Source organism: Carassius auratus, chromosome 34 (assembly GCF_003368295.1).
Source record: "Carassius auratus strain Wakin chromosome 34, ASM336829v1, whole genome shotgun sequence".
Lineage (NCBI taxonomy): Eukaryota > Metazoa > Chordata > Actinopteri > Cypriniformes > Cyprinidae > Carassius > Carassius auratus.
Window position 1 is genome coordinate 8,229,015 of NC_039276.1, and position 25,077 is coordinate 8,254,091.

The 25,077-nt window shown below is 36.1% G+C and overlaps 1 protein-coding gene across 5 annotated transcripts in view; it reads right to left on the reverse strand.

Annotated features, from left to right (window-relative positions):
* lrp1bb (low density lipoprotein receptor-related protein 1Bb) overlaps positions 1–25,077 on the reverse strand; it is a 250,801-nt gene that overhangs the window by 98,681 nt on the left and 127,043 nt on the right. For all 5 annotated transcript variants that reach the window (XR_003277158.1, XM_026217735.1, XM_026217734.1 and 2 more), the window contains 8 exons: positions 20,192–20,411; positions 18,734–18,923; positions 16,891–17,013; positions 15,969–16,109; positions 14,289–14,414; positions 6,735–6,851; positions 2,003–2,083; positions 617–787 (listed from right to left, as the gene is read on the reverse strand). Coding sequence is in view for 4 of the 5 variants with exons in the window: in XM_026217735.1 (XP_026073520.1) it covers positions 617–787; positions 2,003–2,083; positions 6,735–6,851; positions 14,289–14,414; positions 15,969–16,109; positions 16,891–17,013; positions 18,734–18,923; positions 20,192–20,411 (1,169 nt within the window). In the remaining variant the exon portion in view is untranslated. The remainder of the gene's footprint in view (positions 1–616; positions 788–2,002; positions 2,084–6,734; positions 6,852–14,288; positions 14,415–15,968; positions 16,110–16,890; positions 17,014–18,733; positions 18,924–20,191; positions 20,412–25,077) is intronic.

The window sequence follows — 25,077 nt, forward strand, 5'->3', positions numbered from 1 at the left end:
TAAGTTGGTTAAGTTGTTTGTGTACAGAAACGAACACAAATGTGTTTTTAATTACTGTAACAGGGAAATTTGACCTCTCCACATGCACCCAATACTCTGAAGTTACAGTAACGATTACAAATACAAGCTGATTTTCAGTCTGTGGCGGTAATATTGCTCTGATCATTTGCTATATATTATAATACCATTAACGGCTTATTTGCATTTGACCATTTTTTTATTTAAATGTTATGTTACTACTTGCACTTCTGGTTAGATTCTAGCTACATTTTACTGGCCCCGCATTTGGCACAATGGCTCTAAAATAGAATCTAACAACCAAATCTAGGCTGCACACAGATGATCAAATGGAACAGAACACAGAGGCCTTCATTTAAGTTTTTCAAAATTGATCATTTTATGAATTTAAAGACACTGCTCACAGAAGGCACAATGACAAAACATATCCAACTGACACATACTGTACATACCAACCAAAAGTAATAGAACAGACAGATCTCGATTCGATAAGAATCGTCCACCTCAGTCAAAATGCCCTAAAAGTTGTACCAAAAAAGATAAAAAAAGAAAAAAAAAAAACATAAGATGGGGAAAAGAGAGAAATGTGATGTCCTACCAGGGGCCACACCAGCACAAGTCACATTTTCATCACTGAAGTCCCCGCAATCATTGTCCCCATCACAGGCCCAGTGGTCTGGAATACACCTGCCGCTGGTGCATTTATACTGGCCATTAGCACAGGAGTGGACACAGCCTGCCTCATCACTGTTGTCTCCACAGTCATCATCTACAATCACAAACACATTACATCCATGCAGAATTAGTATCAGAATAACTTCATTAATTATAATAGAGACTTTTTACCATATGCTGCAGTCAGTAGGATTTATTTATAATAAAAAAAAAAAAAATCAATTTCAATATATTTCAATTGCAATATATTTACTAGAATGTGAACTTTCCTCAAGTCATCAGTGTCAAATAATCCTTCAGAAATTAGGATATGTAGATTTTCTACTCAAGAAACATTCTTTAATATTATAAATATTGAATTTTTTGGTGAAAACCATAAACACATTGTTTTTCCCAGGATTCTTTGGTAAATAGACAATACAAAATAACTATTTAATTGAAATAGACAAATTGTGTAAATATATTTTAAATGTGTGTCACTTTTGATCAATTTAATGCATCCTTGCGGAAAAAAAGTATTAATTTCTTTAAAAATTACTTTAACTTTTGAACATCAGTGTAAATTTGATTTTTTTTGTGTGTGTGTTTTTTGTCATGCATTGTCACACAAATAGTGTTGCTCCATCAATATATACATATATTTATGATTGTAAAAAACACTTTGGTACAAGAAAATGGCACATTTTCCTTAAGGGGGTCTTTAACCCTGTTGTGCTTCATGCTTTGTTGCACAATGATAGGAACTGAAGTGATAAAACAGTGGACAGCACTACAGGAGTTTCTTCAAATTAGAGTCTTCAGGGCATCAAATTATGTCAAGCTTCATTTTGTGCTGAAAAATCAGTAAGGTATCTGAAAGCCCTGTCCCTGGATAAGAAAAACCATCTCCATAAGCTGCCCTTATCTGAATGCTCTCATTTGAGAAAAAAAAGAGAGCGAGAAAGAAATAAGAAAAAAATAATAATACGATCAAGTTTTACTGTTGTTGATTATTGAGTATTGCATGTAGGCAATAACATATTGAACACCTTGAGGGCTGGAAATAAATTATAAAGGGTTGTTATTTTACACCCTCCTTGATCTCAAATGGAGATATTTCAAATAAAATAATCTGAATATTTAATGGTTATAAATTAGATTAATTTCTTGCACGACAAAAAAGACTGGACAGCGGGATCAATGGACTTAATTGAATTAAAGTGCCGGACTTTCTTTTATCAGCTCCCGAGAAAATAGGCTAGTACATCATTATGCCATATGGAAGATTAAGTAAATGGTAAAGTATATTCTTACTTCTAGACACACTCACCTGAGTCACAATGCCACTTCATGCTAATGCACCTCCCATTAGCGCAGCTGAACTGGCTGAGGGCTTCACAGGTAGGGAATGCTGTAAGCGGAAAGAAAGTCCATGAGAAACGTTTGCCACAAAAACCCTGATGTTTGAACCCCATCCAATACATCACTGTCTCTTTGATGCACTGGAGAAGAGAACCCATTTTTCCTTTAGCTTTTAGCTTTGGAAAATTGCAAAAGAAGTTTGTCCTGGCTCAAATTGCCCTGTCATGCAAATAGATTAAATTTGGAGGCTCTTTTGTCCTCAGGAAATTTCACAGTTTCTTACAAGTTTGAATTGGTAACTACTCTGTTGCAGTGCACCACACTTTTTTTTAACACAAGTCATGCCATGGGGGGTTCACAGCCAGTATTGCAGAAAAAGAAACACCCTGAAGGTCATGTGAAATGTCACCGTGAATTATTGCTATTTTCTTGCTAAGGGTAATGAAAAGAAATTACAAACAATGGAAAACGAGACCTCACAGATGCAGTGGAAAACAGTCAGAGGCAATAAGAGCTTGCCAGGAAGCAATAACACATAGCACGGTTTGTGCGCTTTACTACAGCGTTGATGTAAAGATATCAAAAGGTTATTGTTTCAACATTATGAATTACTGCAGCTTTTGCTATTAACCTATGGATCACAATGCCTTCAGTAAAAAGTTGACCTTAATTTTTTTTTCTTTTTTTTGGGATAGAATAGTTTATGAAAAGAAAAAAGAAAATGGCACATTTACAAGTATTTTGAAGAATGCAATCCACACAAACTCATAAGTATCTAGTCTTGTACTGAATTTAACCTTTTCATGAATACTCAGTGCTCATTTGTGTACAGGAAATGTGACATACACACAGTGGAGGAAGAACATCTATTTCTCTTTAAAGTGTCTCTCAGCTCAGTCATGAAACCTCCACACAGTCTACCAGGTATTTCCACGGATGAAACCAAACCCTCACAACATCACCATGTACATTGATAGTTCCCTTGGAGCATTTTAGTCTTAAGTGCTGTTTAAATGGGCCCAAGGTTAATAACTCATGACTCATGACTTGAGGGGATTGAATGAACACACTTCTTGTTATAGAATAGATCACAATTTATACATTTACATATAAATGCTAAGAATGTGTTTTAATCAAGATCTCTCTCTCTCTCTTTATTTTTATTAATTTTTGAGTGAAGAGTCAAGAACAAAATGCACGAAAACGTGTGCTTATGACACTTTGAAATTAAGCAAATCTATGTTCCTCCATTACTGAGCAATTATAGAGTCGCCAAAAGGTGGCCATATTTATGATAATTTGGTTGAAACCTTTGAAAATTAATGCTAAATGAAGTAACAATTGCTTGAATATGAGCGTAGGCAGCATTTGCTTTTTCTTAAAAGCAATTTTGCTCCACTGGGTGACATCTCCGAAACTACTGTAAACTGAGCTTGTGAGATTTCAGAAATAACAGATGCCAAATTACTTTTAGGGTATTGTACTTTCTCCCTCACAAATAAAACCTTTGCCGGCACAAATAAGAACTCTTAGGAGTCAGTGGAAAGCCCATCATTCAGAGAGTTGCTAATCTAGGAGAAGACTGTTACAAATCAAGATTACAGGCGAGTCAACAAATAAAAGATGTGTTTGAAAATGTATTCTCATAATATGTTTCTGTTATTGTTGACAGGAGTAAATCCTACTTCTAAATTTCACAACAGAGTGTTCCAGTCCCCTGACTTTGGCAATCACTACTTTCAGTGTCCAGTATTCACAAAACATCAGGTTCAACAACAAGCAGAGAGGCTGCAGGGGTAATAACTCTGCCCACTGAAATTCGATTTGAAGAGAAAAAAAAAAATCACTTATACGAATCTGTGGAGTAGACAGTTTAAGTTCAGACATGATCACATCCATGATTCTATTCATCCATCAATAGTTATTACTACTCTGCCCTGCAAAGAAAAATGTAAACAAACTATAGCAACTCTGAGACAAAGTGTTTTAGAAAAAAAAAAAAAAAAAAAAAAAAAAAAAAAAAATATATATATATATATATATATATATTAGGGGTGTAACGGTTCACAAAATTCAAGGTTTGGTTCAATACGATAGATACGCTGGTGTCACGGTTCGGTTCGGTACGTTTTAGATACTGCAAAAAGAAAAAAATGGCAGATAAATTTCCTTGATTTAAAAAAAAAAAAAAAATTTTATTAAAACTAACAATGTTTTTTTTTTTTTTTTTTTTTTTTTTTTACATTGAACTGATGGAGCTATTCTTTACCCATCTTCTATGGTGTTTTCTTAGCAGCATACTGTATAAAACAAAAACAGCTCCTTATTAAAAGAAAAAAATGAAAATGTTATATTGTTGTAGTAGTTATGAACAAATACAAAGATGTAACTTTTTACATGGAACTCTATAACTCTTTATATTGAGTGTGTTTCTACTCTATTGGTTCTCTATAGGGCTTATGTTTTTTGGAACAAAGCAGGAATTACGGTCTGTCTGAAATGGGCTCGTGAAGGAATATTGTAACGGGGCTCAATTGCATGTTCTTAAAACCTGCGTTTTCTCTACAGAGTAATGCGCTCGCTCACTCAGTATGCGCTGAAGGCTCATTGCAAAATGGCCAATGCGTTTAACACCAGAAATAGAAGATCCTACAATAACCAAAAGGTCTGGTGTTTGGGTGCACTTTGGATTCCCTGTAAACTATAAAGGTGATGATAGAATGAATGGTAAATAGTAAGGTCTCATATCCGCGGCTATAACATAAATGTAACGTAAATGTACCAATCGCCGCAGTGATGTCTTTTGCCCTGTTTGAATCCATTGGAAATGTCTGCCTAAATGCTGCGGGGATAGTTTGTTGCGTGTATGTTTCTTCTTTTTTTCGTCTTTTCCCAGATACTGACACACTAAGGTGATGTCGGCTTAAATGAGTTGACATGTTTTAAGTATTCCCCCTGGTGTTTTTTTTTTTTTTTTTGTATTCCCGCTGGTGTACCCTATTGTCATGTAGCAGATGCGACCGTTGGTTTTTATCCACCATGCACTCTGCCATCACCATTATAGTTTACAGGGAATCCAAAGTGCACCCAAACACCAGACCTGTTGGTTATTGGAGGATCTTTTATTTCTGGTCTGTTAAACGCATTGGCCATTTTGCAACGAGCCTTCAGCGCGTGCTGAGTGAGCGAGCGCCTGACTGAGTAGCCTAACATAAACATATAAGTTGATGTTTTTTTTTTCTTTGGGGGTGTCAGGGGCATTGCCTGTTACATCGTTTGGGTTATTGCGCTACCTTGTTGAACGCATAACATTATATTTCACACACTTTTTTTATTTTCCAAAGATAATTAATTAGTCCAACGAACCGTGCGGTTCAATACGAATACGCGTATCGTTACACCCCTAATATATATATATATATATATATATATATATATATATATATATATATATATATATAATATTAAAATGTATGCAATATTTAAAATGTAACCAAATTTAATATTTGAAAATTACACATACAAATACAATTATATACGTTTATAACATAAATAATAAATCAATAATACAATATAATAATAATTTATTATAAAAAAAAAATATTGCTGCTGATTAATAGTTAGTAAGGCAGTTGTTAAGTTTTGGTATGGGGTACGATTAAGAATTGTATCCACTTTCAAAGCTTGGAAAATAGCAATTTTATTTTAATTAATTTTCAATTAACTATTGAAGGTGTTTTTTATTTTAATTATTAATTATTATTATGTTTTTTTATTTATGGCAGTGATAGTTAATACTACAACGGTCACAGCTATACTGCAGAACTAATTTTATAAATAAGCAAATTATTTTTTATCAAGCTGAGCGTCACCACGTTTCAGGTGTGTTGTGCACAGTGCAGTTGCAGGAGGCATCTTTCAGCCCAGCTTGATTACGATTAAGTGAAGTCAGGCATGCCCTCTAATTACTGCTTACACTGGGAGTGTGTGCAAGAGTGTACTGAGTCAGCCTAAGATACAATAGGCCTTTAAGCAATTTGCAGCATTTGGTGACAGAACCCCAGATAGTTACATTGCTATCACATAGCATAATAGAGAAATGGCAAATTTTTTATTTAGTGCTTGAGGGAGTTAAAATGACATGAAAGAGAAGTATATATATATATATATATATATATATATATATATATATATATATATATACATATATATATATATATATATATATATATATATATATATATATATATATATATATATATATATATATATATATATAGACAACTTTATATATAAATGGTAGCCAGATTAGCCCATTATCATAATAAAGATAAAAACATGAACTTAGTTTGTTTACTTTGTATCTGGCTGAGAATACATTTGAAAAATTGAAGGAAAAAACTCCTTTTAAGGGTGAAATAAATTAAGTAGTAAGTTTTTTCCAAGTATAAAGGGGAAAAATACTCTTTCCCTCCTTTCATGAGAACCGATGACAAAGGATTTTTTTTTTTTTTTTTTGGACTGAGATTGCTGAGCCTCTTCAAAGGGCTACCTGTCTTACCCAGCATTCCCAGCATTCATGTGCTGCTCTGAATGGCCATGTGAAAAAAAGCAGTTTCATGATGACAGAGCTGACAGATTCACCAGTTTAACCACAGTCAAATTTGACAAGCCAGTAATCTAGTAGGACAGTGACTCACCACAGGAAGTGGACTCATCTGACATATCTCCACAGTCATCATCTTGATCACAGCGCCACACTTCTGGTACACAGCGACCGTTACCACAGGTGAACTGACCAGCCTGACATGGCTGGGCTATAGACAAAATGATAAAGGGAACAAGTTAATTTGATTATTCATGACTTTTAGTGTATTTAGCAGTGACCACCTGAGATATGAATAGCTAAAAATAATTAAATAATAAAAATTATATTTAATATAATTTTTTAGTCTGATTCTGCATTAACACTTTATTTATTTATTAATTTGGAAATAAAATTCATACTATTCTTGGAGAAATAAAACAAAAATAACAGTATAACATTTACAGAACAGAACCAATTAAAAAATGTTTAGTTATATAATTAAAACAAACGGAGTAGTTTCTTAAATCAAATTAATGCATTACTTTAATTTAGGTTGTTAAATGTATTATTTAAAGTATACTTTCATAAGAACTGATTACAAAAGGACAGAAGGGCTTCCCTTCTTACCCAGTGTTCTTGTGCTGTTTCAAAAAACAAAACAAAACAAAACAATTAACAGAATAATTAACAAGATAACAACAACAAAAGTTTCAACCCCCCTTGAATTGTGCACTATACTTTTAAGTTTTGCCCAGTAGCATGTTTGCCCTGTAGAAAAGCAATTGCATAGACAAACCAGTGCGATAGTCTTAACTTGGACACAGGCAGGCCTGTTGCTCTCCAAATTATACAAATAGCTGCTCTGAGAAGCTGAAACTGTCTTGAGTGCTCAATATAAACGCAAGTATAGGTCACAGCAAGCATGTATCAAGCATCTCTGTCCCAGCCGGTGTTTCAAGTGAAAAGCAGTGTTATGACCTGTGCTTTAAACAGAGTAGAAAGCACTTTCCCAACTTTCTCAATGTTTAACGAAAAGACACCTTTTGATAGTGTTCAACATGCACTGAAAAAGCACATGTCTTACTAGCGAGCTCCATCGAGCAGCCTGACTAGAAGATTCCATGACTCTAGGTTGGGCTGCCATATCATTCCCTTTGCTTGAGAGAGGAGGTCTCTCTTCAGCGTGATAATCCACGGAGGGGCTGCCAGCACTTCCACAATTTCTGGGAACCATGGCTTGCTGGGCAATTTTGATGCCACTAACAGAATGGATTCTTTTACCTCTCAGATTTTGCACAGCACACAAAGGCAGAAGTTTCACTGGGGGAAAGGCATACTTGTGCGCTTTTGGCCAGCTGTGAGCTAGTGCATCCATCCCCAGAGGAGATTGTGTCAGGAGAGATTCACCGACATCCTGCCAAATACACTCCAAATCATATTGACAGTCAAAGGGTATAATCTCCACTCTCATTGGATCACCCCACCCCTCGATAGTAAGTATAATTCAGGCATCCGGGGACATGTACTGACTGAATAGAGAGGAGGTGTTGATCTGACCACAGAAGAAAGTCTTTCATTAGCTGCAGCAGAGGTTGTGAGCTCACACCCCCTTGGTGATTTATAAATGCTACTTGATCACCTGGCAAATATGAAGACCCTAGCGATATAGTCATATTGTGCCAAGGGGTCAGCACATTCAAACAGTCACGCGTCATTCTAATGCACAACGTATATATGCGCCACACGCTCTGTGGCATGTGAGTTTTCATCCAGAGCTGAAGCAGTCAGCGTGATGATTTTGAATGAGTGCTTCAATAGCACACGATTCATTGGTCTCAAATAAAAAGATTGGGCAGAGTCCAACATCTTTCTTTGGTACCAGAAAATGATGACTCTTGTACCAGAAAAAAGCAGCTCTCACAATCTGCAAGGGGCACTGTCTCTACAGCACATTTTGTGAGAAGGTTGTGGATTTCTTCACGTATAACTGAGGCATTCTGCTTCTGTACGGTGTACATCAACACACCATTGAAATGGGGGAGTCTGAGAAAGAACTGAAGTGTGTAGCATTCTTTATTGATTTTATAACCCACTCTGATACCTCTGGCAATGCCTACCAAACTTTTGTGTATTGTGACAGTATTCGAGGCAGACTGCACACTGTGAGGGTTAACTCACTGTTGGGGCGAACGGGGAGTTTAATGCCACATGAGCAAGACAGTGAGTGATGGGGGTGAGAGGAGTAAGAGGAGAAAAACTGCTCTGATATTGAGGTGAGTTTTGTTTTTGTATTTTTTTTTTTTTACTTTATTGCATTGGATAGTGGAACAGTCAAAACACAAAAATGATTTTTTTTTTCTTGCTGCCTACAACAGGCAGGGAGGCATGTTAAATACACATAACGGAGTGTGCTGACTCCTTCAGTGGCTCGTCTTTGGTGCTAGGTGCAGCTTTCCTCCTCTGAGGGACTGCATCAGGAACACAGCTTTGTTTCCAGTGCTAGCCTGCTGTCTCTGTCAGGGTGGGGCCTCTGGCTCTTCTTCGAGACCTTACAATGCTTCATTCACAGCTGATTTCCCATGCTGAGGCGGATCGCTCCATCTGTCACTTTCGTCTCACTGAGGGACAGATCCAGTGGAGTATAACATACCTCACTCGGACAGGAGGGAGGATCCTGGATTGTGCACTTGACTAGTAAGAACCACGTTACATGACTTTGATATTTCGTTGTACACTTTGGAGAAAAAGTTGTTCTTTCGGCTGTTGTCCGACTCGGGGTACCATTCGTCCAGATGGCTTCTGGCTGGTTTGGCAGGAGGTGCCCACTCTAAACCAAGCTCATCAACTGCCTTGAACAGGACATGCAGGAACTCTACTATGATGGAGGTCCCCCATGTCACTGCAGTGGGGCACAGTATAATCCAGTGGGCTGTTGAACCACTCATCCTTTGCAGCTGCTGCCACCAAAATGGCATCATCCTCAGCACCCTCTATAGAGCCGAAGGACACCACATCTTGAATGTCGGGGGAGGGATGGAGATCAGCGGTCATGAAGCACACTGTAAGGGATCCTGCAAGGGGTGAGGGGAGCATGGGCACTGAGCCTGCGCTAGCTCTTAACCTGACCCTGACAGATCCACATCAAAAGCTTGTGGCACTTTCCTCCTCGGCTGGAAAGAGGCTGCAATGGAAGAGTGCAGTAGGACTTAATGGGTGAGTTAATCACCTTGGATGATGGACACATGAAGCCCGCAAAGTCCAGAGGATCATATCTAATCATATCCAATAGCTCAGAAAAACCTGATGGTGTAACAGAAACTATTGACTCTATCTTTTCTAGCACTTTAGATACGGTTGGTCCTTAACGGTCCTTAAGCTGCTTAAAGATGATTAAGGAAAACAGTCAGACACCATGGTATAACAAGCACACTTGCACAGAAAGCAGACCAGAAAATGGAGCGTAGCTGGAAGAAAACAAAACTAGAGGTATTTATTATTGCATGGCAGGAAAGTAATTCTACTTATAGAAAATCTCTAAAAGCTGCTAGATTAGCTTACTTTTTGATTCTCTTAGAAGAAAACAAACACAATCCAAGATATTTATTCAATACAGTGCCTAAATAAAAAATAAAGCATCAACAGACACAGAACTTCTCAACAGCACAGCGGTAATGATTTTATTAACTTCTTTACTTCCATGATCGATTCTATTATCGTTAGTAAGTAGCAGGTCACATTAGTCAAGCAAGCATCAGCTGATTCTCAGCTGATCCCCATCTACTATAAGAATATGACAACTATCTAAGCATTCATATATAACAACCCTCAGTTTATCTGCAGTTTTGATTTGTTTAATAGCTAATAACCCTCCTCCATCCCTGACTCCTCCTCTGTCAGTCAAGATTCAGCTTTCTGATTCTCATTTGAATCAGACTAATTCTAAATGTGTACATTAAATTATTTAACTTTAATAATATCTGCAATACAATAATGTTGGTTCTGTTCTGTTTACACTGGGTGGTTATCGCAGCTGTCCCTGCTCTTATCCATGAAGCCTAGCAGGGAGTTTTTGCCCCAGACCAGAACCATATCTAATTCAAATTGTATGCTAATTGTCAGCCATCTTTGATGATAGTGGTCCTGACAGAACTCAGTCTTCTGTCAAAAATACTTTTGAAAGGCAGAATTATCTCACCTATGTTCCTTTTTAAAGAGAAATAGTGTATTTGGGGATTTCCATTCAGGATTGAGACCATATCAAAGTATATAGACCACTATCATCAGTTACAAATGACCTGCTCTTATTCAATCGTGGTTGTATTTCTCTAGTAGTGCTACTGGATTTTAGTGCTGCATTTGACACTATTGGCCACAACATTCTTTTGAGTAGACTACAAAATAATGTTCGGCATTAATGGAATTCCACGATTGTCATGCTTTTGTAGCTGAAAATTACAAGTTATCATATGATTCACAAGTACAGTATGGAGTGCCACAAGGCGCAGTACTAGGACTTTTGCATTTCACACTTTACATGTTACCTTTGGAGATATCATCAGGAAACATGGTGTCAGCTTTCACTGTTATGGTGATGTGTGTGTGTGTAGACACACATATATATATTAGGGCCGGGGCTCGATAAAAAAATGTAATCTAATTAATTAGAGGCTTTGTAATTAATTAATCGAAATTAATCGCATTTTAATCGCATATAAATATTTGACCTGAGAACAGTGAGAAGTAATTTTTTTTTTTTTTCACAGGGATTTATAGTATACCATTGAATAATGACTGAATACATAAGCTAAAGTAACAAAATATTGTTTATTTTTGTTAATTTTTTCCATGAAGTGTAGCAATAGCATATTTAGAAACAATTTAGAAATAGTACGTTTCAGAAATTCAGGAAGCTTTCAGGTGCTGGAACCTTCTGTAAAGTATTTTTTTTTTTTTAAGTAAAACACAATACTGTCAATTACATTCAGAACATTGGAAACCCTGACTATTAGAAAACATCTCTCTGTTGCTTTAGAGGCCATAACATAATAAGTCCAACCCTCAATAACCTTGGCCAAAACAATAAAGTGTTCAACATAAACTGTTGCACCAACAAAATAATACATAGTTCAACATAAAGTGTAAAGTCCACGCTAGCTGCTATATGCTGTGCCTGCGGTGATATGCGAATGCTAGTTGGTGCTCCAGTATAATCGGTCCGCCGAAACTCAACCAGTGAGAAACGTTCCGCGGTGCAAAAATAAGTTATAAAAAATGCGGGATTTCTTTTTTTTTAAATTAATTAATCTTAATTAACGCGTTATTTTTTGTGTAATTAATTAATCTCAATTAACGCTTTAAAGTCCTGGCCCTAATATATATATATATATATATATATATACACACACACACACACACACACACACACACACACACAGGATGTCTAGTAATTTTCTTCTTGTAAATTCTGAAAAAAAAAAAAAACCTAGGGTTTTAATTATTGGAACAAAAACTTTGCATGTAATAACCTAATACAATGTCTTACACTTGATGATCAGTTAGGAAACTAGCTGTGCATAGTGTTTCACACAGACTTACAATCCATGTTATAGTTTCAAATAAAAATAATGTCTCTAACATCTTTGGCAGTAGTTTTTATGGATCAAAAGCAATTATTCCTTACATAACTAAACCAAACAAAGATATACGGATAAATGCGGTTCTTTATTAAGCAGAGGTTCTTAGGGGAGAGATTCAGAGCAAACGGGTAAATGAGCACAGAGTTCCGAAAACTGAAGGAATATAGCTCACGTAATGACTGGTCCTTCTGTGTCTTTCTCAAATCTGATGCATGATGACTTTGACGAAGACAAACAGATGACCGGTTTTAGTCCAGGTTAGTGAGTCAGGTAAGGAGTAGCATAGTAAACTCAAGACCAGACAAATTGCAACTGCAGTGAGCTAGTGTTGATGAGCTGGTGACAGTCAGGTGTGGCTGATTAGTAATTCGCTAACAGAATACGTAACAGAATCAAAATGCCTACAAAAAACAAAACAGTTGTGAGTTGACTGTGAGTTATGGGTTTTTATATATAGTTTGTCACTGTAAAGACTTGCTCACATTTTCATTTTCATCCCCCCAAAAAAAATTAAAATAAATGCTGTCTACCCTGACTAAAGTATAACCACCCATCATATCAAACACACGCAGCCACAAACAGAGATAAGAGGTACGTTTTCTGCTCTTCAGGTTCTATTCACTGGTCACCACCACCCAAGCTTGAATTTATATGTTTACTCTATGTTATGCATACAGTAAAATCCTGCTCTCTAATTTTTCACATTCTAAAAGCTGTTTCACTCTGAAATTTGTCACAATAGATAAATCCAGTCAGCCATAACTTCTGTTACATTACTTTAATTTTACTGAGCAGGACACTAAAATGATATGATGTGAAATCAAAAAAGAAAATGGCAAGATGCAATAGAGTTTTGCATTTGTTATATTTACATTGACTGCCATTTTTTGTAATTGTAAAGTTTAAAACAAGCCTAAGATACTGATAAACAGTGCCGTTTAGTTGGTCTCAGACATGACTTGGACTCAGACTTGAGTCTGACTGCCCATTTTGGATTCAGACTCATTATAATGAAAAGCTTTAACGTCTGCTGTCAATTTCAGCTCCTCACTGATTCAGTATAATGACTTGTGTTCCACATCACTTTGTTCTAAAAGCTTCTGCCATGTCAACAAAGGCCTAAGCTGTCTCCAGCTGGAGGGTCAGCTTTATCAGAGGGATGTCAGACTGTTGACAGCATTTATCACATCTGTTCTTCTCTTCCATTGATCTTACAGCACTAGTGAAAAGTGTTAACTCCTGGAAACTTGCCAGGTATTACTCTAGTTTGTAAAAAGAAGGTTGGGAGAAAGTGATTCTGACAATCCACAGTGAGAAATTTCACTTCATTGCACATACGCACTTATCGATTATCTTGCTCTCATAAAAAAAAAAAAAAAAAAAAAAGGCAACGCTCCTTACCCTATTACAGTACCTGAGAAGGTAACTCAACCCTAACAGATGCTGCAAATTGAAATACTCATCATTGATATAAATAACAAACCCACATTTCAAAAATAAAAGGTGAATCACTCTACTATCTTGTAGCAAAAGTTGATGCTGTCACTCACTTTTCAATGGCAAAAAAAAAAAAAAACCTGCAATGTTCACAGCTCCTACTGAAATCCATGTTTTAATTATTTTTTTTTAAACTGTAATTGTATATATATGATCTTAGAAATAATATTTTGCCCCTTAAAACATGAAAATATGCATGCAATTACTCAGTCAAGCCAAGAAAATGTTCCAGCTGAAAATGTAGCAAAAACTATAATATATTAAAGACAATAAAAAATGTGTATGTGGGTTGCCCAGTTCTGTCACTTATAATATGATTTTAATTATCAAATATGAATAATTAAGTGATATTAATGTCTGCTTTAAGATTCTACAGTTATGTGACTCTGAAATAAGAAAGAATATAACAAACAATAAAAAAAAAATCATAGAGGATTAATAAGTTTTATTGGTTTTATAATAAGTGACCCCGATGTATTATAGGCACATATTGGTGCATGAATCCATTTAATGTGTAGGGAGTAGAGTTCTACCTGAGCATGTTTTATTAGACTCATCTTCATTATCTCCACAGTCATTAGCTCCATCACAAAGCCACCTTTTGGGTATGCAGCGGTTACTGGGACACTTGAACTGTTCAACTGGGCAACTGTGGTTAGCTGGAAGGAACAAAAGAAACAAAATATTCAGTGCATGTCAATGAAATGTTTTGTTCTAATGAGTACATATTGTATAAAAATGGTATCAAATATTGCAGGTTACAAAACATTTGGAAGCTTGATATGTATTTCTATTGTTTTATTTATGTTTGTTTATTTATTTATTTATTATTATTATTTGTTTTACATGTTTTGTTATACTGCTGACAGCCCGCTTTACATATAAGTGAGTTCATATGCATAATACTCTACTTTTGTTTTGGCACAGCAGCTTTCATTGTGCTATTCATCTATTCTCTCGAGCTAGCTTCACATTTATCTCAAAATATGAGTTTGCCCTCAGGATGTTGGGTTTATTCAAAGTAGCACCTGTGTTTTCCTCTCCTATTTGTTCTATTTAATAATAGAACCTGCTATTACTCATGACCCTGGATACTCAACACGTCCCCAACAGACAATGAGTAACAGATGAAATGGGAAACCAGATTCAAGTTGGATCAGGCAGTATCTGTCATATTAAACTATAAGACATCCCAGCAAAGCAGAAAATTGATTTTGCAATTCTAATAATTCTGGTAGAACATAACATTAAAGTATTTCTCATAGTGAAAAATTATTCAGCGTTTTAACATGGTGCTTATCTTATCGATTAGCTCATGAGCTGACTGTGCTGTGGGATGCAGCGTGTGGGAGAACATTTTAATACCGGTGTTCTTCCTGCTTGATATTGCAGCCATTTTTCCCTGAGATGTCAGTTAACAACTTTTTAATTACCTACAAAGTATATGTAAAAAGTCTGCTTGTTCAGATTTACATTTATGTAGATGTATTTATCCAGTGCAATTTTAGCTACAGTATATATTTTATCAGCATATGTATTTACTATTATACAATGAGAGTATTTGTGGTGGTCCTAGCACCGGACACAAGCAGTGCGGTGCAACAAATCCCTGGAAGCTAACAATAAATAAAATGTTCTACCTATTAGATTGTGTTTAATCAACGTCTACACCTAGCACAGTTCTAAACATATGTGTATTTGTCTGTATGTGTATTCAGAGCCAGTGAGCAAGTGACATTAAAAATAACAACAACAACAACAACAATAATAATAATAATAATAATAATAATAACTGTGTTAATGCGTGATCAAATAATTGTCGCTGTTAATTAATTAATGTATTAACACAATAATAACAGCCCTAATTTCAAATACATTTATTAATTGAATCCTGAAGGATTTATTTTTTATTTTTGATCAACTAAATATAGAATTGATGAGCACTTCCTTCCAAAAAATGTAAAAAATAAAAAATATCCATTTTGTGATATTGTTGCAGTGTTCATCTTGTTACCAGTTTGGTAAAAAATGGAAGACACCTCTGATACCTGAACAGAATGGAAATTTTGTATGGAGTAATACATCGCAGACATATGATACTGAGTGCATGCTAAATGACACAGCTTGAGGCCACAGAGGTTTGATGGTTTAGTAAAGCAGACACAACAGGGATTATACATCGTCGTCAGAGGGAAAGAATACAAGGTACATACAGCATACGTGGGCCTCCTCATCACTGCCATCTAAACAGTCATCATCTCCATCACAAATCCAACTGACTCGTATGCAGCGCCAGTTCCTGCACTGAAACTCATCATTTTTGCACTGCTGGGGCTCCTCTCGACCTGCTGAGTCTACAGTAAAAAAAAAAAAAAAAAAAAAAAAAGAATAATAACAAAAGAAAAGACCTTAAAGGAAAATATAGTCAGACTCAGTTTTTGGGTGATGTGGAGTCTGGGGGTAAAACTAGTACCATACCATATTGCCTTTTAAATTCATACAATTTTCATCGTGATACTTTTTCAAATAAACCAAGCATGTTACTTCCATCTTTATTATAACATTGTAACATGACAATAAACAAGTATTACATATATAAAACAGCATGAATTTAGATTATGTTCGTCTTTATTAGAGTAACTGATGAGTTCTATGAAGGACTAGGACTGATCTAAAAATAAAATAAAGCAATAAATTAGCCATTTATAATTTAAAAAAATATTTTAAATTGATAAAATCACATATTGCATGATAAATAAGAAGACATTTGAAATAATTTATATGTTAAATGTAAAGTAAAAATACAGCTTTTAAATTCAATTAAAATAATACAAATAAAAAATCAAACTTTGGCCTTTGATGAACAATGGTCACCAGCAAAGGCACAGTTTTTTGGGAAATTTTGAAAAGCTCTACATACAAACATACTCACATTCAGAGGTTTTTACATTTAACTGTATTTTTAAACATTTGTTAGATAAAAAATAAATAAATATGACAATCTGATTTTATCATTAAAAAAACAAACACTTTTATGCTTATAATGAACCCATTGGTAACTAATTCCTTTATTTTTTAAAGAGGCTCTCTTTGTCCTGTATTTTGTTTAAGAAAATGGTATTTTAAAAACCCTACCGGAGCATGTGACATTGTTCTTGTCCAGGTGCTGGTTGTCGCCACATGCGCACACCCGACCTCCTGGGATGGCCAAACAGAGGGTACCGCAACCACCATAATTCACCCGGCAGGCATTGTCACCTAAAAAACAAACATAGGCCTAAACAAGAGATATCTACAAATCTTCTTTCCCACGGGCAGGACGACTGTTTATGTGTTCATCACTTTATGGCTTTTATCAATGTCTCTCCTTGAAGCACAGAACATAAAGTTCTTCTTCACTGCCCACTCAGAACCAATTTCCTGCTCTTCTGGGATGCTGGTGGTACATGGGGACATTATTTTTAATCACACGTCAAGTAAATTATTGGAAACAGTGGAGACGAGAGCCATTTGACGCTCTTTTTCTTTCGCAAGACATAATTTGTTGTGTGGGCAATGACACCTTCAGTACGATGGGGGACGAGAGGAGAAAAACAACGTTTTGTGAGAAAACTGTCACTTATTAAGTTGAGGAATGGGGACAATAATAAGGTTTCATTTAGAGAGGGGTTGAAAGTCATTGCCTGGACCAATGAGATAAAAACTGTTTTGTAACGGCCAATCTGTGGTACCCCAGGGAGCGGAAACACAATTAATCTTTTCCTGACAAGCGCTTTGAAGAAATTCCTCTTCTGCTGAGAACATAGACTGTCAAAAAGGCCATATTGTCAAGGCAGGAAATTCATACATGACATAACAGCAGTTCCCAGACTTCTCTTGCCACAAGACTTGGTGTTATGAATGCTGTAAGTTTCATGTCAAGAGGAGAATATTTAAAACATGAGACGAGACTGCTGGTCCCAAAAGCCTATGTCGTCATTCTCAAAAGAGTGAGTCTCTTTGACAAGTAAGCATACAGTCTGCTCCTCTAAAAATGCACCACCCTTAGGAAAGTAAGAGATGAAACGTGGGAGCCGAACACACGGCTGTGTTCTCTGTGCCACTCGTCTGCATGTGCAAGGGCCCCGCTGAGCAGCGTCCCTCCCTCTGTGTGTTATGACTAGCAGTTATGAGCGAGGATGACAGTAATCATCCCTCCTTGCCTCAGACATCCACACAGAGTTAAACATTCTAAACAGAGCTTTAGAAGATTAAACCCACCCACTCAACTGTATGGCTCCTACTCTGCAGATGGGCCTATGCTGATCAAAGTTAAAACCAAGAACATTTGTAAAAGCCAAACTGTTTGTTAAAAAAAAAAAAAAAAAAAAAAAGTCATTTATTATGATTTTTCTGAAATAATGAACTACTCCATGTAATATGTGAAACAATTTTCCAGCAAGATTTATTGTGCATTTATTTCAAGCATATTACTATTTGATGAGCCATTATGCACCAATGTCAAATGTTGTGCACCATTCAGAAATGAACTGAAAACATCCAAAAAGTTTAGATTTTAGATTTAATTTTATTTATTTATTTATTTGATTACAAAACTGTAAAATATTTAGTCAGATTTTTTAATCACTTTCAAAAAGGAAAGAAAATCTTACTGAGCCCAGGCTATGGAACGGTAATATACATTAATAAATAACTTTAATTAATTTTCCAGTCTTTGAAAGTCTTTATTTTTTATTATTATTATTTTTTAATTAAATTCAATTTAGTAAATTCATCTTCCTGTCACTGCTAATCAAATTCCTCTGTGTTGTGGTCAATTCAAATTACATTACAACCTGTATAAATTAAAAGAGAAATAATATAAAGTCTGACCATTACTCATCAAAATATAATTGAAAAAAGATGAAAAATGTGTCATTCTGTAATCTTTAACTTTCCTTAAATTGACTTTTTAAGTGTTAAGTTAAAGTGACTTTACCCAGCTGGCTTTGTGCATTATAAACTCTGAGCCCGAACAGAGGTGGCCGTTCACTCCTCAGCAGAGTGACTTCACCAGAGACCAGATCCAACTGGAAGATGGAGGCGTTCATGTACTCCGTCCAGAAGATGGAATTTTGGTACAGTGCAATCCCAAACGGGTGATTGAGTTCCCTGCCACTGTACACAACCTACAGTGAATTGCAAAAAAATAAAAAAATAATAATAATAATTACCATGCACTGTTCTGACACCTGTGCCAGAAGGATTAACTATTGTTTTTCTTTAATGTCTATTTTCTTTTCCTCCTGCACAGTAATGGGATGAAAAGTTTAAAAATAATGTCAACAATGTTCCAACGCTTCAGATAAATGCCAGTAAACTCTCAAAATGCACTCTCATTTTGCATTAAATTATTCATCCAAGACCATATTATCCAAGCTGTGCTGTCAACATACATTTTATAGCTCTATATGTTAATTCTGTCAAAGTTTGTCTCAATAATATAGCAGTTTGCAGTCTGTCAAAGTTTGTCTCAATAATATAGCAGTTTAGTCATAACGTCAATCCATTAGGGTTAGGGTTAGGGTTACTCCAGATTGAAAACCACTATTATAAAACCAATTTGAAATTCCTGAGGGAACCCATGGCAATTTAGCTTCCTGGATAGGGTTAGGGTTAGGGCCTATCCAGGAAGCTAAATTGCCATGGGTTCCCTCAGGAATTTCAAATTGGTTTTATAATAGTGGTTTTCAATCTGGAGTAAAAATAAAGTTTGTAGTGAATATCACTTGAAGATACTTCCCCATTCTGTGCAACAAACTAGTAACAGTCAGACCTCAATTTTCATTTTTGCAATCACTGTCTGATTAAATACGTTTGAAGTTCATTAAAAAATAATAATAATTTGTGATTGTGATAGTACATGCTTAATTAATTGTTGAATTGTGATCCTTATAAAACAGCATTAGCATTGGTGTTGAGGGCATATAAGTTATTAGAAACAAAATTCACATTTAAGGTATGACTGCTGATAATGTATATGTTGTAGAACAAAAGAGAAAAGTCTTTTCAATTAAATTATGAAGGAACCCAGGCTAAATGTTAATTCTCTTCCAGGTTTTAGGAAGCTCTGTATCATTTGTTAAAGGGGGGGGGGGGGGGGGGGGGGGGGGGGTGAAATGCTCGTTTTCACTCAATATCCTGTTAATCTTGAGTACCTATAGAGTAGTACTGCATCCTTCATAACTCCAAAAAGTCTTTAGTTTTATTATATTCATAAGAGAAAGATAGTCTGTACCGTTTTTTTCCCGGAAAAAACACGACTGGCTGAAGGCGTGACGTGTGGGCGGAGCTAAAGAATAGAAATAGCATTTCACCCCCCCCCCCCTTTAAACATAATCCCAATTGATTTCTAAGATTTCTAAGCTAAGAAAACAAAAACAAAAATTTCACTCACCATTCTGCCAGTGCCATTGAGGAAGATTCTCTCAATGTGATCATAATAGGCATCACACCAGTACATGGTACTGGTTCCATGTCCCAGAGTGAGTCCATTGGGCCACAGCATGTTAGATGTAACAAATATTTTCCTGTTGGAACCGTCCATCCAGGCTTTCTCTATTCTACCGATGCTGTCGTTCACCTCATCCTCTTCCCAATCCGTCCAGTACATCCAACTGTACCCAAAACCAGAACACAGTCCTTGAAAAACAGCACTTCTATTTACTTTTAAAGCAAGCATTAATATCAATCACATATTACTAGCTAATACAGGAAGCGTACAGCTTAAGCATGTAGAAACAAATTGCCTGCAGGTCTAAAAATGTGCAAGCTTAACTGAACATAACAAAATATGCTTAACCAAAAAAACAGCAACTCGCACCCAGGGGAATCTGGAAATTAATCTGTATATGTGTACATTTATGTATTTCCCTTTTAGTCAGTCACTTTAGACATATATCTGTTCCCTCCTTCAGAGAATGAGGTTTACATAAGTAACCAAGACGTTTTTTACATTTCCTTTTCAATGTGGGGCGTATAGATTACTGTGCCAACATGAACTGTAATAGGTTAGTGATATTTGAAAAGTGATTGGGTCAATGTTCTGACATGATCCTTTGCCTAGTAAGTGTGCTTAAGGGATTTGTTGCCTCTGAGTACTACTCAGCGGTCAACGCAAGCTTTTCTGTCTCATCACTGATAGAAGCCGTGCTTCAAGTACACCACATAAAACAGAATTGGACAGAGGGCGAATCAAGCGTGCAAGTAGTGTTGGCTACATGACCACATGAATTATTCAGAAGGCAAACAGCATGCTCCAAGTCTCTAGATTTCAGAATTTAATAACATGCAGGGTCCAACCAACATGAGCAAAGATTACATGCCATTTTCCATGAGTACAGCACAAAACAGGGCCCGAGGCTCTGAAAAAAATGAAGTCTTGTTTATATAACATTGTATGGGTCAAAATGATAGATTTTTCTTTTATGCCAAAACAAACAAACAAATAAATACATCAAATAAATAATCCTGAACCTAAAGTTTTGAATGTTTTTGAATTTGATTGAGGAATAGCTAATGGACAGAAAGTAAGAAAGACAAAAATAAGGAGTGTAGATGGGGATATTGGTGAGAGAAACACTGAAGATTTTATGAATTCCCTAAACTGGAGCATCAAGCTAGCACAATAATGACTTCATTACACTGTGGAGTTTATGCTCTATGAACTTGTAGGAGTAGGGATGGGTGATAAATCACATGCGATTGTCACTCGCATTTCGTCAGTAAAGCTGATTACCACTAAATCGCCCTCACCTGCTTTCAAATGGAGCGCCATTTAATAGACAGAACCATAGTTCACTGACAAGATACGCAATATCACATTCATTATCGCAGATGAATCGCCTTCGATAATGAACGCGATATTGCTTAGCTTGTCAGTGAACTATGGTTCTGTCTATTAATTAAATGGTGCTCCATTTGAAAGCAGGTGATGGCAATTTAGCGGTAATCAGGGAACCAACTAACGAAATGCGCGTGACAATCGCATGCGATATATCACCCATCCCTACGTAGGAGTTTACAAAAATCAGTTTTGACCATCTGAAAATCCCACAGTTTAGAAAATCTGCTTCTGTGAATGAATATAGGACAGCAATGAAGTGAGCACAGAGTAGAACTCAAAAAAACAAAACAAATAGAGAGACAGACATGTTAATCGTGAAAGTCCAAATGACAGAGTGTAGGATACTAAAAGAGAAAAAAAAAATAGTTACGAAAGGACGCAAGATCATTTTATCAAGTTATCACAGGCTGCTTGTGGCATCAACAGAGAGTTGTGTGAGTGGGGGGGGGGGGGGGGGGTTGAAGAGATAAAGAAATCAGGACAGGGAGGGAAGCACATCCAGCAGACCAGATAAAGATCAACATGCTACCTGTCTAACTGATAGATGGCCAACTCCTAATCACAGGACCTAACCCCATTTCTATAAATAAGCCCACAGAGGTGGGCCAAAACAACAGCCAAAACTGTACTAGAGATTATAAAAATAAAGGTTGAACTAGTAAGGCATTTTGATTAAATTCAGTCATAATTGACCATTTTGCAAAGACCCCCCCCCCCACCCCAGTTACTTTTACGACATCCAACAAGTCATGGCACTTTTACGAAGTGAAAAATGTAATTCGGTGACAACAAGCGCCAACAGACAAGACAGAGCAGGTTACTTTTGGTATGAAACAGCTTTTAGATTTATTTTTTAAGGAAATTCAAACAATAAATTCAATTTTATGACAGTTCAAGCGGAATGTAAATTGATCATTCCTTCCTCTTCAATAGTTAAAGCACAAAATAAACATGAATGAACATCAGAAGGTATCTTGTTTCAACTTTGGAAAGATGTCAACAAACACCATTTTTCAAATTCAACTCCACTGAGATTAATTCTACTCTCCCGTCTGGTGTGTGTGTTGAACCACATGCCAGATTAAGCATTATTATTTATTTTTTATAATTATAATTATATATATATATATATACTGAGTAATTATTATATTGTTAAAATATAAAAATTGATAAGGTCTCACTGCAAGTCACTGCAATTGAAAAGTTTGGAGTAATATTTTTTCATGTTTCTGAAAGAAATCCCATGCTCACCATGACTGCATTTACTTAACTGATATTTGTACTTGAGGGTTTTCCAACTCAGGCTAAATTGATTAAAAAGAGTATAATTTGTATTTTGATTCCATTCAGTCATAACATAATTTTTAATAATGAGATTTTGTTTAGGTAAAGTTGACACTATACTATATGATTTTACTGAAGATTAGAATGGTCAAATAAAATTATAATAATTTCATATTTATTTTATAATTAGAGATAAGTTAAGTTAAGTTATTATAATAATACTACATCATATTATAATACTTATTAAATTGTTAAAATATAACATTTGATAAGTGGTCTCGTAATTTATCATAAATCTGATAAGTTTCTCACTCTTACAGCCAGAAAAAGCTTGCTTTGCTTTGAAGCACTGTACATGAATCACTTTATTTTGGCCGTCATTCAAAGTGCATGCAGTCTATCCTCTGATGCCCTGTTAGAGAGGTCAAAAATTTCCATCCGCTCCAAATTTCCATCTTCCACCTTCATCCTTTTCCTCAGAGACTTTTTTTTACCGGCTGTCAAAACAGGACACATCAATGGCACCTCAGAAGAGGTGTGCTTCTCGTTTCCTGTCTGAGTGCTAGCTCCAGAAAGCTTTAGCTTTCCACTCCCAAAGAATAGTGTCAAGCAGTCTGCATGACATCCTCTGAGCTGGCAGTTCAGCAGACAATGCTTTTAATGCAGATTTTAATCGCTTCCACACCACTAAAGTTATCCCATCGGGAATGACATGTGGTTGTGACTGGGAGAGAAGTTGTCGTTTTTACATTTTACTCACGCAAATTTGCACTATTTGCAAGTATCTGTAGACAAACCCACAAAAAGACAGTTTTTAGCTTTCAGTCATTGCCCCTTGCTTATTTTACTGTTAGAACTTCCATTCGAGATGCATTAGCTTTATTAAATGCGATAGAGAGAGTCGCATAAATCGTACAAGCATGAGGTCTGTGCAATGAATATAATTATGGCTCTGAGTTAATTAACGATTATGTCTGGAAATAATTAAACTATTCTGCATTTACTTTCCCTCTCTTCAAATGATTTGGTAATCAACACCACTTGGGTTCATTGAAGATGGTATAAATCTATTCCAATTTATATTGATTGCTTAATGATAACTGCACACTTTTAAAATAAGGCATTTATTTACAGAAATGTAAAAATTAATTAATTAAAAAGTACCTAAAGCACCCTTAAGGTACCACGTGGAATACCACAAAAGATCAACCAATCAGTATTTTGGTACTTGAGTACTTTTTAATCAGATAAAGAGAGAGTGAGCAGGTTGTTTGATTGAATCCGAGAGGGCTGAGAGTGGTTGTTTCCTCATTGCAGTATCTCGATTCTTCAGCCTTGGCTGGCTGCACCTCCTCAGGATTCATGAGTTACTCTCGCACCCAGGGAGGGTGATAATGAGATTGGCTCTGGGCCATCAACCTCACCATTTTTACTGGCCATGCCATGCCAACTTACTGGTACACACACACACACAAACATTAACCAGTACAGACAGAGATATGCGTGGATGGGCACATGCATGCTTCACTACTCTATGTACAATTGCAATCGCATCTGAAGCCATGCAGTGTAAACAAGTGTTAAAAATGAACTGTAATGAAGGCTGTTCCTTCAGGCCAGGTGGAAAGTGAGTAGAGCTCTGCATTTCATTACAGATTGCAAATGTTGATGTGCAGAATGCAGATTTTTCGTTAATATTTTATTTTGATAGTCTACTAACTTTGCAACTACATGTCAACTATTAGTCATAAGAGTATTGGTAGACTTAGCATCTGCTAACACTAATTTGTTGGTCCCCCAAAAGACATTCTGCTGACTATAAGTAACTTGATTATAAGTCAACTTATTCTTATCCAACCAGGGTTTACATTAGCATTGAGGGGACAGCATTTCCCCAATGTTGCTTTAATGCTTTGTCTCCTATTCTCACCGACCTTGACATAAACATCATAAAATTATTTTAAATGATCGTACGCCTTCTTGCTGTCACCTCCAAGGTTTTTTTTTTTTTTTTTTTTGATGACGTGTCACGCATGCAGCGGACAGCGGTGCGGCACTGGTGGTGTTGCCAGATTGAGTGTTTTTCCACTACATATAAAGACCCGTTTACGGTGTGTTTTAGCCGGGTTTTTGCCTGGAAGGCTCTATAGAAA